Here is a 14,262-nt window from a genome sequence, read left to right on the forward strand (position 1 = left end):
ACAGTATATAAACAGTATAGCAATATGTATACTATATTGCAGAATATCAGGTGGGAATATATACCATGGGGAAAAAATCATGAGGGTGAGGACAGAGTACATAAGGGGATGTTGCTATTTTATACGGTGATTAGGGAAGGCCTTACTGATAAAGAAACATTTGGATTGAGACCCAGAGGAAGTGAGGAAATGAGCCAAGTGGAATTCTGAGAGAGGTTCATGGAAATGCAAATGCAAAGGCCCTGGGGCAGGAGCATGCTGGTCTGTCTACTGAGTAGCAAGGGAGCAGAGTGCAGGGAATAGATCAGAGAGAGAGTGGGGCCAGATCATGCAGGGCTGGTAGACTACTGTGAGGACCTCAACTTTGACTTTGAGTGAGGTGGGAACCATCTTAAAGGAAGCCCCTCACTGGTGTAAACCAAGAGACCAGCTAGGAGGCCACTGCAATCATCTGGGTGGGAGGTGCTGGCAGCTGGAACCAAGGGGGCAGCAAGAAAGGTGGGAGAAGTGTTGGGATTTGGACATATTTTGAAGGTAAAATGAAGAGGATTTGCTCATGATCTGTGAGCAGAAGAGACAAGGATGGCTCTCAGGTGTTTTGTTTGAGCCACTGGAAGTGTGGAGTTATCATCTGCCGAGATGGGGAAGCTATATGAAGAGGAGGTTTTGTGTGTGGGTATGTGAGGGGTGCTCAAGAATTCACGTGTGAGGCATGTGGAGTATAAGATTCCTAGCAGGTATGCAGATGGTTATTTAATAGGTAGCTGGATATATGAGTCTGGAGTTCAGGGTACAAGTCCAGGTTGAAAGTAGAAAATTAGCGTAGTCAGTGTAGAAATGATGTTTGTAGCTCTGAGTCTCCATGAGGTGGCAGGGTGGGGGGAGATGGAGAGGAGGCCCAAGGACTGAACTTTGGGGCATTCCAGTGTTTAGAGGGCAGGAGAGGAGGAAGGAGTGAACAATATTGAGAATAACAGTCAGAGAAACAGAAGCAAGACCAAGAGAGAAAGAGATGGGGGTCTGAGAGGCTGAGTGAAGGTAGTGTTTCCACAAGGAGGGAAATGAGAGGGCAAGCAAGATGAAGGCTCTGAAATAGCACTGGGTTCAGCAGTGTGAAAGCCGTTGGTGATGGTGACTAGCACTGTCTTGATGGAATGGTGGGGGTAAAAACGTGATAGGAGTGGCCCTAAGAAAGGGTGAGAGGAGAGAAGTTGAGGCAGCTAGTTTGGATACTCTTTGAAAGGAGTTTGCCCTGAAGGGGAGCATAGGATGGAATGGTAACATTACCTTAAATTTTTTTTTAATTTGGATTCAGTTAATTAACATATAGTGTATTATTAGTTTCAGAGGTAGAATTCAGTGATTCATCAGTTGCATATAACACCCAGTGCTCATTACATCATGTGCCCTCCTATTATAATGCCCATCACCTAGTTACCCCATCCCTCCCACCCACCTTGCCTCCAGCAACCCTCAGTTTGTTTCCTAGAGTTAAGCTTCTCTTATGGTTTGCATATGTATTCATCTTCTTTTGTTTTTCCTTCCCTTCCCCTATGATTATCTGTTTTGTTTCTTAAATTCCATATGATATGAGTGAAGAAATCAAATGATAATTGTCTTTCTCTGATTGACTTATTTCGCTTAACATAATGCCCTCTAGTTCCATCCACGTTGTTGCAAATGACAAGATTTCATTCTTTTTGATGGCTCAGTAATATTCTGTTGTATATATAGACCACATCTTCTTTATCCATTCATCTGTTGATGGACATCTGGGCTCTTTCCTTAGTTTGGGTATTCTGCTTTTTTAAACTCTCAGCTTCCTTGTCTGTGAAAAGGGACAATGATATTACTTGTGTCATAGAGCTGTTGGGAAAGATGAAATGAGATGCTGTTGAACCCCCAGTGCTTGGCACATAGTAGGGCTCCTGCATGCTTGCCAGTGCTGTTGTCCAGCTTCCGTGGCTGAGGCGTGGACAGGAGGACCTGAGCTGGTGTGTCTGCATCCAGGGTTGTTTCGGTAATCTCTGATACTCTGCCCTCCTGGGGTTGGAAGTAAATCAGAAGTTTGGGTACATTCCCAACATTTTCAGCAGCTGTGAAGTGGCACAGAAAGATCAGAAAGTCAGAAGCACCATAGTCCTGTTAAGTGGTTGGCTTATCTGCATGACTATGCAAATGAGGCATGTTGCCGTGCTCACTCCTATATTCTGTTTTATTGCCTGCTTTGCAGAATGGCACATTTCAAGATGAAAGCCATTTGGACTTTGAGCTAGAGTCTCTGAAGTATTTTCTTTTCTGATTATAAAAACATGTACTAATTGTAGAAAAATCTGGAAAGTTGGAGGAAATGTACAAAAGAGAAATTTATCTAAGGCCTCACACCCAAATCCAACTGTGGTTAACGTTTCAGGAGATTTTTTCCCAATATTTTTATGAACTCTTTTAAAACATAATTGAGATTGTTATACTGCTTATATGTGTAAAACATATTTGAAATTGTATACTGTTACACAGCTTTGTTTCTCAGTTTTTCTCCTCAATATTGTATTTTAAGCATTAAATTCTCATGCGTGTTTTTAATGGCTGTGTAATATGAAATCTTTGAGTTTGCCACCTCAACTTGTATCAAAGTAAAGTGATGATAATAGTTAACCCTTATATAGCATTTACTGAGTTCCAGGCTTTGTTTGAAGTACTTGGCATAAATTAACTCATTTAACCCTCATCACCACCTTCTGACACAGGTACAGTCATTATTCCTAGTTTACAGTAGAGCCTTTAAGGCTGAGTTAAAGCCCTTCATTGAATGTGAGGACCAAAGGATGAAAGAACTTATAATAAAACAGCCAGTGTTGCCTGAGTTTGTCATACAGATACCTTCTTTTTGAAACACCTGTAGCGTTGGGAGTAGAGATGCGCGACATGCCTCCTACTTCAACTTTGCAGGGGCCAAATCTCAGCAATTTGGGTAACTCTTGTAAAAAAAAAATCTCCCCATCCATTCTCTTACAATCTCTGAGTAGTTGTGGTCTTCTATTTATTTGTTTATCTTGTTTTCATCCTGCATTCTCTTCTACCACTGCTTCTTAGTTGCAACTTCCATCAGAATTCCTGGGGACTGGAGTCTTCATGTTCAAGGATGGACAGAAACAACTGTATCCTAGAGCAGTGATGTCCCAACACTTGTCCTTGACATCCAGAAATACATTTCATGTCATGATCCAGAACACACACACACACACACACATATATTAATCTGTGATGAAATATCTGAACAGGAGTTTCAAGAAACAATGCTACCTTTGGTGTACTCTGATATTTTCCATTCCATTCCACTCTGCTTCCATTCCATTCCAAAGATATATCAGTTCCCACCCTGGGTTGATTTAAGGACTCACTAATGGGTTAATGGGCTGTGACTCATAGTAAGAAACTGCTGCCCTGTTTGGTTCAGGACCAAGGACAGCAGCCCCTTACTCCCTCTCCCCTGCCCTGGCGTGTTGGTTTCTTAGTGCCACTCAATAAGCTTCTGTCCACTTGGCCTGGACTTCCTGGACTTCCCATGGCCCACTTTGGATGTTATTGGTCTTAGAGTCTCACACCACTTTCTAGTTTAGGTGCCAAATCTTCCAAGATCAAAAGCTTTTTGAAGTGAGGTCCTAGGTCTTTCCTATGGTTTCTATCCCCCATAATGACTGACACAGATTTCCAAGGAATTAATGGAGCCTAACAAGTAAAGATAAGAATATTGCATCAAGGCTGCTCCCTTGAGGGGTGCAGCTGGCTGCAGACACCCTGGGAATTCTTCATAGACTGTTACCACACTGGACAGGAAAGGCCTCCCTTTACTGGAATCCTTTTCTTTTTTATATGACCAGGAAAAAAGGCCAATTCTGTCCTCCTCCGATTGATATTGCCATATTGTGAGCCTTTGAGAAGAAAGCTCCCTTTTAATAAAAGCTTTGACATTACATGCATCATCACATCACACCCTTCTCAGAAAGATATATTTGATTGACTGTGTTTTCTGCCCTGCAGCCTATGCTGTTCTTCATATGACACAATATGATGCTTGTGGGCTCCTTATCATTCATCTTACTCATTGATATTATCAAGAAACAAGAGAAGAGGATAATATCTTTTTTCCTTTTAAAGTAACCTGAGATTCTGAGGGTAGGGCCCAGTCGTCAAAGGGAAGACTGATACAGACTATCAATGGTCAGGTTTTGGATGCATCTTCCATTTGTAGTTTTAATTAAGGCCTCATATGGACCTATGTTTGTGTCTTTGGGAATAGGGTATCTGCACGATTGATCAGTATTATCTGCAGATTGGAGCCTGGTCCTGTTCTGCTCCCCCAAAGGGATTCCTGCTGAAACAGCATAGCGGTGGGCATTTTGAGTTGTGTGTCAGCTAGGAAGTCTGTGTTTATGCATATGTTAAGGTCTTCGGAGACCAAACTCAACTGCTCTTCAAAGCAGAGTAGAACAATTACCTCTAGAAAATTCATGAATTCTTCTCCTGTTTACTCTTCAATTCCAAAAGCTCAGAGCTGGGGTGCTTGCATGCCACGTGGGATTCATGATCACAGGTGTTAGCAAATGGAGGTGGTGACTAAGCTTAACTTCTTTTATGAAGGCGGGTTATGAAATCCAAACACTATTGAAATCCAAACACCTTTCATCTATTAATGGCCACCAGTGGCCTATAATCAAGTCACACTCTGTTAGCTACACAATTAACTTGTTTGTTTGAAGTGTGAATTAAGGATTTGAGGCATTTGCTAATTAATCTTACCTGCTCCCTACTTTAGCTGAAATCCGTGTATTTTCCAAATTCAGGCGCTTCTGGAATTTAAGGACAGATATTTGTTGACTCAATTTTCTTCCTACATGAAATGAGCTTGTTTTGCTTTTGCACAGATGGAAAGAAGTAGGTTCTCAAGCCTTTCTTCCCCACTGGACTCTTCCTTAATTTCATTCTCAGTTCTGTAACTTATGGCAAGTACCTCCTCCTTGCTGCAGTTCTAATGGCTCTCTCAGCTTGAGTGTGGTACCCCTCCTCTGGGCGTAGAGGCAAGCGCTGGAGTCTCCCCCTTTGCCTGCCTCCTTTGATTCTCTCTTTGTTTGTGGCTCTCTTCTGGAGCGAGTTTCCTTTGTAGATAATGGGATTCCATTATGGGGTGTTAGGGCTGCTCTGGAACTGTCAGCTGTGAGGGAAGATAGTTGGTTTTGATCAATGGTTTCTGCTTGTATCTTGGATGTGTTAATTTTAAGATGGCTTGCTTCTCTTTTTATTAGTTTTATTGGATTTGGGGTGGGGGAGGGGTTGGGATGAGTGTTAGTGTTTGTTCTGCAAGGAAATTTAGTTGTTCAGAGTTAAGTGGCTATGCTTTACATGGAGGCAGGAAGGGCCAAGAGGAAGTCAAAATGCCCGCCTCTATGCTGTCCCTATATGCACCAGAACCATCGTTGCTACCTTCAAATCCTTTTCTGACCTCTTTGAATGATTTGAGACCCATTTCCAAAGGGCTCTATTGGTTAATGTTAGAGCAGAGGTAGATTTATCATTGTGGGTGGGGTTATCTATTGGTAAGAAGAGAACAGACACACACCTACACACACAAACACACCCTGATATGAATTCCTGATTTTCATAGCTAGGGATTCAGAATTTATCTTAAAGGGAGGTGGGTACACAAAGACCAGCAGATGCAGGATATTTTTACATGGCTTGTCCCTTGTCCCTAGTTCTTAATGGGAGTTGGCAGTGTGTGACTGTCAGTGACACTTTCTGTGCAGATAGAATCCTGCCAAGGTTGAAAAAGAAGCCAAATTCTTGCAACACTGCTTCTGTTTTCTATTCAGGTTTATATCACTAATCTGGAAGGACTTATAACAACAATCTGTGCTCTTTTAGGCTCTTCTGATTCTTGAACTGAACCTGTCAGATCAGCAAGTCTACATCTTCATCCAAGGGTAGAAGTGAAGGGTGGGTATTGTTAAAGCAGAATCAGTACTCACTTGTCCCTGGACGTTATCTCTTCCTCCCACTGTTTGATATTGGAGAAAGCCTGGATCCCCATAGACCTCAGGATAACTTCTCTCTGAGGCAACAATGGTACCCTCAAAGTTTTAACCCTGGCTATGTTCTTTATTCATCAGTTTGCTGACCTCTCAAAGAATAAAACAAAACCTAAAAATCTAAAAATTCATGGCAAGACTTTTGCTGCTGTCCATGATGGAATAACTGGGACCAGATTTGTCCTCTTGCCATCAACAATATAAAACCGGACAAAACATGTGAATAATATTGTCAGATGTTATGCGATAGTCAGGGTAGGATTTTGGTTCCCAAGTGGATGTTGTGAGTCTGACAACCACTTGGTATTCTGCTTGGAGGCATTTCAAGTTTGATTTCAGGGAGGTTACCCCAAGCAGAGTACAGTCATCTTGCTGAGTTGAAGAGACAGATATCAGAATTTGGGAAGATTGAGATGGGCGGACATCAGAAGGCAAAATGTCAGAGAGTAGAAAGCCTTGTGGAGAAAGTGCTCCAGAAATCTTCCTAGGTCCTCTGGAAATATCTACTGGATATTGAGCTGTTGAAATTTGCCAAGGTTGGTCTAAAAGCACCTAGGGCTGTAAGGTGAAAAGTCCCGAGAAATACAGGACTGGGAGGTATTAAAATTCTGACCAACCAGATTGGACAAATGGGACATGTAGTACAGGAGGAAAAAAAATAATAGTAGGGCAAAACATTTCCAGAGTAAGCGGTACTGTAGATCCATCTTTACAAAGATTAAGTCTTAAGAGGATCAGATTATTCTGCAAGTAACTCAAATGCCTGCCAGAGCAAAGCCTAACACTCTTTATTTAAAGATATAATGGCTGACGGTTTTCCAAATGTGATGAAAATTATCAACGTAGTGATCCAAGAAGCTCCACACACCCCAAGCAAGATAAATACAAAGGAAACCACAGCAAGGCGCACCCTAATCAAATTGCTTCAAATCAATGATAAGAAAGTCAGCCAGAGGCAGGGTTGGCAGGGGGGTGGAGGGAAGACACATTACAAGAGACAAAGATAAGAATTTATGCAGATTTCACATTAGAAACCATGCAAGCCAGAAGACAGTGGAGTAAAATCTCTTACGTGCTGACAGCTGAGAATTCCATATTCAGTGAAATTATCCTTAAAAAAAAAAAAAGAAAGTGAAGTAAAGATGTTTTCCAATAGGCACACACACACATCAGAAAATTTGTAGCTTGGAGACCTGTACTATAAAAATGTTAAAGGAGGTTCATGTGAAGGATGACACCAGATGAAAACTTGGAGCTATACAAAACAATGAGGAGTGCTAAAGATGGTAAATGTGTAGGTAAATACAAGATATTTTCCTTCATTTTTTATTTCTTTAAGAGATAATCAATTGTTTGAATCACTGCATTGGGGGTCTAGAACATATCTAGAAGTAAAGTATATGACAATAGACAATACCAGGAATGAGAGAAGAGATAAAGTGGAAGTATACTGTTTAAGTCTTTGCAATACACACGATGGGTCTAGTATTATTTAAAGGTAGATTCAGTTAAGTTAAAGAGGCAAAATGTAAATCTTAGCGCAACCACAAATGAAACAGAGGCAAACCTAGTAAGTCAGTAGTGGAGATAAATGGAATACTAAAAATAAAAAAAAGTCAGTTACTCCAACAGAAGGCCAAGGGGGAAAAAAAAAGAGGGAAAGGGAACAAAGAACAAATAGAACAATTAGAAAACAAATAGTATGACTGTAAATTTAAACTCAACCAATTTGATAATTACACTAAATACAGTCTAGACATTCACAAGAGAAAGCAGAGAACTTGGAGTCGACACAGATTTAATTAAGCAAGAAAAGAAAAAAATGATAAATTGAATTTAACCTAAAATTAAAAACTTCTGCTCTTTGGGGTGCCTGGGTGGCTCAGTTGGTTGAGTGTCAGATTCTTGATTTTGGGTCAGGTCATGGTCTCAGGGTTGTGAGATCAAGCCCCACGTTGGGCTCCATGCTGGGTGTGGAGCCTGCTTAAGATTCTCTCTCCCCACTCTCCCTCCGCCCACCCCCTTGCGCCCTCTCTCTCTCTCTCAAAACATAAAACAACAACAAAACTTCTGCTCTTTGAAATATATCTTTAAGAAAATTAAAAAGTAGGCCAGAGATGGGAAGAAAACACTCATAATCTCATCATGTATAAACGTTATGAAGGATTCATATCCAAAATACAAAATGAACTATTATAATTCAGCAATAAAAAGACAGACAACCCTACTAAAAATTGGGTAAAAATTAAAACAGACTTTATTAAAGAAAATATATAAATGGTCAATAAGCACATGAAAAAATGTTATATATCATTTTTTATTAGGGAAAAGCAAATTGAAACTGCAATGAGATAGTTATATACACACTACAATGGCTGAAATAGAGAAGCGTGATAGTGCCAAGTGTTGACAAAGATGTGGAGCAACTTTAATTCATAAACATTCCTGATGGAAATAAAACAGTGCAACCACTTTGGAAAACAGTTTGGCAGTTTCATATAAAGTTAAACACATACTTATCAAATGACCAAGTGATTCCACGCCCTAGGTTTTTACCAAAGAGATATGAAAGTACACGCCCACCCAAAGACTTGTGAATGAATATTAATTCCTTATGAATTTTTATTCATAAAGCTCACAACTGGACAACACAAATATCTGTCAACATTTGGATGAATAGACAAATTGTAACAAATCTTTACAATGAAATAATACTTTGCAATGAAAGGGAATGGATTACGACGCAACGGCATGAATCAATCTAAGAAACATTATCTCAAGTGAAAGAAGCCAGACACGAAAAGAATACATACTGTATGGTTTCACTTACATAAAATTCTAGAGCAGACAAAAATAATCTGCAAGGAGAGAAAGCAGATCAATGGGTGCTTGAGGCTGGAGGTATGATGAGATTGACTGAAAAGGGGTATGAGGGAAATTTTCATGGTGCTGGAAACATTTTATATCTTAAATGTGGTGATAGATACATAATATATTTGTTAACATTCATTGAATTGTACATTTAAAATGAATAGAATCAGTCTGATCATGAAATGGGCAGAAGACCTGAGTAGACTTTTTCAGAGAAAATATACCCGTGGCCAACAGTCAAATGAAATGATCCTCATCATCACTCAGCATCAGGAAATGCAAATCAAAACTGCAACAGATACCACCTCACACCAGTCGGAACGGCTAGTTCAAAAAGAAAAGAAATGACAAATGTTGGCGAGGATATGGAGAGAAGAGAACCTTCCTGCACCGTTGGTGGGGATGAAAATTGGTGCAGCCATTGTGGAAAGTGGTATGGAAGTTCCTTAAAAAGTTAAAAATAGAAGTACCCTACGATCCAGCAATTCCACTTCTGGGTGTTTACCTGAGGAAAATGAAAAGACTGATTAGAAAAGATATAGGCACCCCTGTGTTTATTGCAGCACTATTTATAATAGTCAAGATATGGAAACAACCTAAGTGTCCATCAATAGATGAATGAAAAAGAAGTGGTATATATATATACACAATAGAATATTACTCAGCCTAAAAGAGAATGAAATCTTACCATTTACAACAACATGGATAGACCTAGAGGTTACTATGCTAGGTGAAATAAGTCAGAAAGAGACAACTACTGTATGATTACACTTCCATATGGAATCTAAAAAAACAAAACCAATGAAAAAACAAACAGAAAATCAGAAACATACTCAAATACAGAGAACATACTGATGGTTGCCAGAGGGGAGAGGTGTGGAGGGGATGGACAAAATAGGTGAAGGGGATTAAGAGGTACAGACTTCCAGTTATGAAATAAATAAGTCACGGGGAGGAAGCATACAATGTAGGGAATATAGTCGATAATACTATAATAACTTTACAGATGACAGGTGGTAACTAATCATTGTGAGCATTGCATAATGTAATACTTATGCCCCTAACACAGGAGCACCAATTAATCTGAGCTAATTAGTAACAAAATTAAAGAAACACATTGAAAATAATACAATAATACTGGGGGACTTTAATACCCCACTCACTGCAATGGAGNGGGGACTTTAACACCCCACTCACTGCAATGGAGAGATCATTTGGCAGAGGATCAACAAGGAAACAAGGACTCTGAATGACACACTGGACCAGATGGACACCGATCCCAAAGCAAGGTGGAAAATCCCTCCCTTGACATTCACATCACAGAACTCTAACTGGGAAAATACTTCACAAGGAATTTTTCTCTTGGTTGTGCAATGGAGACAGGAGCTGGGGCACTGGCAATTGTTCATTACGAATATACCCAATGGTGAAGCGTTCTGAGAAACGCTGACTGCAACACTGGGTGACAGGTAAAAAAGAAAGGAGGCAAGCTCACTTCAACAGATCAGTACTTCCAAACGTGTCAGCACTACTGAGGGGGATTTCTGTCTGTCCAAATCACGAACACTGTGCTGACTAAAATTCCCAACTCCGTCCTCGACAAAAGCCCAAACGAACAAGAATAAGGAGAGCATGGACTAACACCAGATGATTGTGTATTTCCGAAGAGACTCCAAATTAGAGACTCTCTAGACTAACCACGACAGAAGGGACCTCATCAGCTACTGTTCACCACTTCCTGTGCCACCAAATTAGAGCGAATAAACCAATGGGTCCATGTTTCTCACTTTTTAAAAAAAAAGCCACTTTCACCGGAATGGACTTCAACTCCTATGACTGACACCCGGCTCCTCCTGTGGACTCGGCTGTGGTTTGCCAAGCCCTGATCTCCATCAGAGACCTCACCAGCCCCACCTTGCAGGTGTTGCCAGGCCTTCTCTCTCACTGCAAGACACAGGGACCTGCCTGGGATGTTCCTGGAAACCTCTGCCCCTTAAATTCTCAGATTGTGATTGTAGTGTAAACCAAATCGGACAATGTGCTGTGCTCCGGATTTCAAAATGTTTTCTCAGAAGAGCTATTTTTATCATTCTCTGTCCCCATCAACCCCATATTTTGTAAGATCTTATCCACTTAGATTCAGAGTCGCTCAAAGGAAACAGCAAATTCAGAAACCACATTCAGTGGTGCTTGTTTTTGGCATCATGAGAAACAGTCATCAGCAGAGACTACTCAGGAGGCCAGGACAAGGTGGACTTGTGGGGGATTGGGGTGAAGAAGAGAGGACAGGGCAGGGGGAGAACGCGACTTGGCCCCCTTTGTTTTCATGTCATGGTTAGATACGCAAATATTTCCAAAACCTCATTATTAGTTTAAAACCACAAACAAAAACAAAAAACGTATGACACTTTCCAGTACTATNAGGCAGGGTGAATGGAAAGGGCTTAGCAAAATCAAAATAGAAGCACCCTCCAAGTCTAGCATTTGCCAGCAGAGATGGGGGTCCAGCCTCACCAGGGAGGTGGCTGCTGGGAAGCAACAGAACTTTCTGACCTCTCAGGAGCCGACGTGAGCTAATTGTTGTTATCATTTTTTTATTCTTCTGTTTCAGGAAATTGCAGCTTATTTAATAACATTTGAAAAACACGAAGAATGGCTAACCACATCCCCTAAGACAAGGTAATGTCCCAGATCTTGCAGCTTTTCAACTATGTACGGTAAATGGATTGATTTTCATTGATTACCTGGTTTGGCCAGTCTGTTCATGGGCAAGTCGAACATACCATGTTGCGTTTGATAGCGTGCGACACTGAGGCCTCGTTAGTTGACCTAAGACCGTGGCCGTGAACAAAATCAGGCAGCTTAAAATACAGCCCAGCTGCCATTACATGAATTGGGACTTTTAACGGGATGGCTTGACACTGGGTCCCCCAGCCGGCTGCTTTGAAAACCTCGGCAGGTGGGAACATCAGGGGAGGTCTATTCTGGGAAAGTGCCCACCTGCCACCAGTGTTCTCTAGAAACTCACTCTTTAAACGGGAGACTACCTGAACTGTCCAGTTCATCTCAACATGCTTTACAAACTGGAAGTTGAGTTAATTTTCGTGGTGGTGAGAAGATCTCCCAAATCAGAAGCAGGGGCTAAGATTGCGGTTTATTATGCAGTGAGTGCGCTTGAAACTGCTACCACCACAGTCCCGGCCCTTCCCTCGCGACTCGGGGCCGGGGACTCGGAGAAGACGCTGCCTCCTTGTGTTCTGCTGCAAGGAGGGTAGTGCTGTGTGAACAACGGTGGAGTTGGGCTTAGGGTGCATTTAAAAGGCAGCCTCTTCTCTCCTCCCCTGCCCTCTGTTTTCATTTTTGGTATGTTACAGTTTAGTGCTTTGGAAATCCATGGTCAGTGATGGGCACCACCTTTCCATTAGTGGTGACAGGGCCAGGCACTTGTCAGTGTGATGCGGGTCAGCCGGTGTGCAGCTCGAACGGTGACGGGGTGGTGGGTGTGGCTTCAGAGGCAGAAGGCTCAGTCTGTCTCCCTTGGGGCAGAAGCACCAAATTCTCCAGGTATGTTAACCAAGACCAGGGGAAGGGGTGGGGGGTGTGTCCTCTGCCCCCTTGGCCAGTTCCTTGACCTCTACCCTTTCTGAGCCATGGAGGAGAGGGGGTCTTATCCTCTAGCATGTTTACTCATTCTGGGTGGTACTTTAAACTACTAGGCTTCAGTTTTTACTGGTTAGCATCATTTAGACGAGGACAAAAATGTCCATTTTGGAGGAGGTTGGAGAATATTGAGGAGAAAGGTTAGTTCTGAGATTCACATCTCCACAGGCGGGGTTAGAGGTTGCTGCTGATTTTTTTACCCTTCAGCCCAAATCCCTCTGCAGGATGTTCTCAACTCCTCAGCCTTCTGGGGCAGTGATTTCCTTTGCTATAAAATCAAGTGGTTTGCATTAGTCAGCTTCTGCTGGGATCATGCTTTCTGAGAAACAATCTCCAAACTTAGTGACTTGGAACAGCAGACTTTTTCCCCCTGCTCTCGGGTCTGTGGGTTCACTGTGGCTTTGGTTGGGTTTAGGACTGCTCCATGTGTCTTTTTGTTCTAGGACCTGGGCTGACAGAGCACACACAGTCTGGGACGTATGTCATGGAGCCTGGCAGGGGCGTAAAAGCCTAAGGCAATCCGTGTAGGCGTAATGAGGATCCCTGCGGGACGTGGTACCCCATGTCGCACCGGCTCACAAATCCATTAGCAAAAGCCATTCCTGTGGCCAAGCCCAATAAGAACGGGGCCAGGAATGACTTTCTTCTGTGGAGCATGGGCGGGGGTGGAATGGATGAGCGAATGGTGGCTCAGGCTGCTGTTTGGTGAGCACAGCTGTGTCCCCAGCTGTGGAAAGCCTCACACACTCAGCTCTCCTTTCTTCTGAGGGCGTCTTCTTCCAGGGCAGACGTTCCCAAACTTGAGCAGGCACCAGGATCAGCTGGACGGCTTGCTAAAATACACGTGCTGGGACCCCATCCCCAGAGTCTCCGATTCAGCGGTCCTGGTGTGGGGCCTGGGCACCTGTTATTTCTAACAGGTGCCCACGTGATGGCACGCAGCCAGTCTGGGACCTCACTTTGAGAACCGCTGCCCTGGTTTTTCTGTGGGGGGTTGGGGGGGGAAGTCTGTCCGACTTCTGTCTCTGCACTATTCCCCCACTCCAAACAGTGCTCTCATCTCGAGCAGCCTGCAGCTTCTCTGTGCGCCCTTCACTACTCAGCGAAACACTCCTTGAATCTAAGTGGAAGGAAAGAGCTTCTCTTTAGCCGGAGAGGGAGCTTCTCTGGAACGCGTCCCGGGCCAGACATCTGATTTCAGATACGCAGACACGTGCTGTGCCTCAGAATGCCCTCTGACTGCAGATCAGTGGGACATTTCAAGCGGGGATTTTGCCTCGTGTTTCCGCCTTCAGAGTTTGGGTTTCAGTTGAGAAGTGATTGTCACTCATGGTCATGCCTGACTCACTTGACTTTCTGGAGTATAAATAGAGCCAGGAGGCTTCCCATCTCGAGGCACAAGGGGCATGCGTGCAGCTGACAGGGGAGGTGGGAATCAGATTTTGACAAATCCAGGTTTGAGGCCTGACCCTGTCCCTCAATCACTTTTTGACTTTTGGAAAGTCATTTTTAGCCCCTCATTAAAAGCCCCTCTGTTCTCCTTCATGTATGAAATGGAGTCCATGCCTCTGTCCTCACTGGGCCACTCTGAGGGTCCAGTGAGACCGTATTTGTGGTCTGGCTTTCTTTGCATGCTGTGAGGCTC

General features: G+C 42.8%; 1 protein-coding gene across 1 annotated transcript in view; it reads left to right on the forward strand.

The window, feature by feature from the left end:
* The window catches only part of CAMTA1 (calmodulin binding transcription activator 1), a 682,439-nt gene that overhangs the window by 96,790 nt on the left and 571,387 nt on the right, over nt 1-14,262 (forward strand). The window contains 1 exon segment of the mRNA XM_034671158.1: nt 11,569-11,636. Within this exon segment, the coding sequence (XP_034527049.1) occupies nt 11,569-11,636 (68 nt within the window).

Source organism: Ailuropoda melanoleuca, chromosome 11 (genome assembly GCF_002007445.2).
Source record: "Ailuropoda melanoleuca isolate Jingjing chromosome 11, ASM200744v2, whole genome shotgun sequence".
In the NCBI taxonomy this organism is placed as follows: domain Eukaryota; kingdom Metazoa; phylum Chordata; class Mammalia; order Carnivora; family Ursidae; genus Ailuropoda; species Ailuropoda melanoleuca.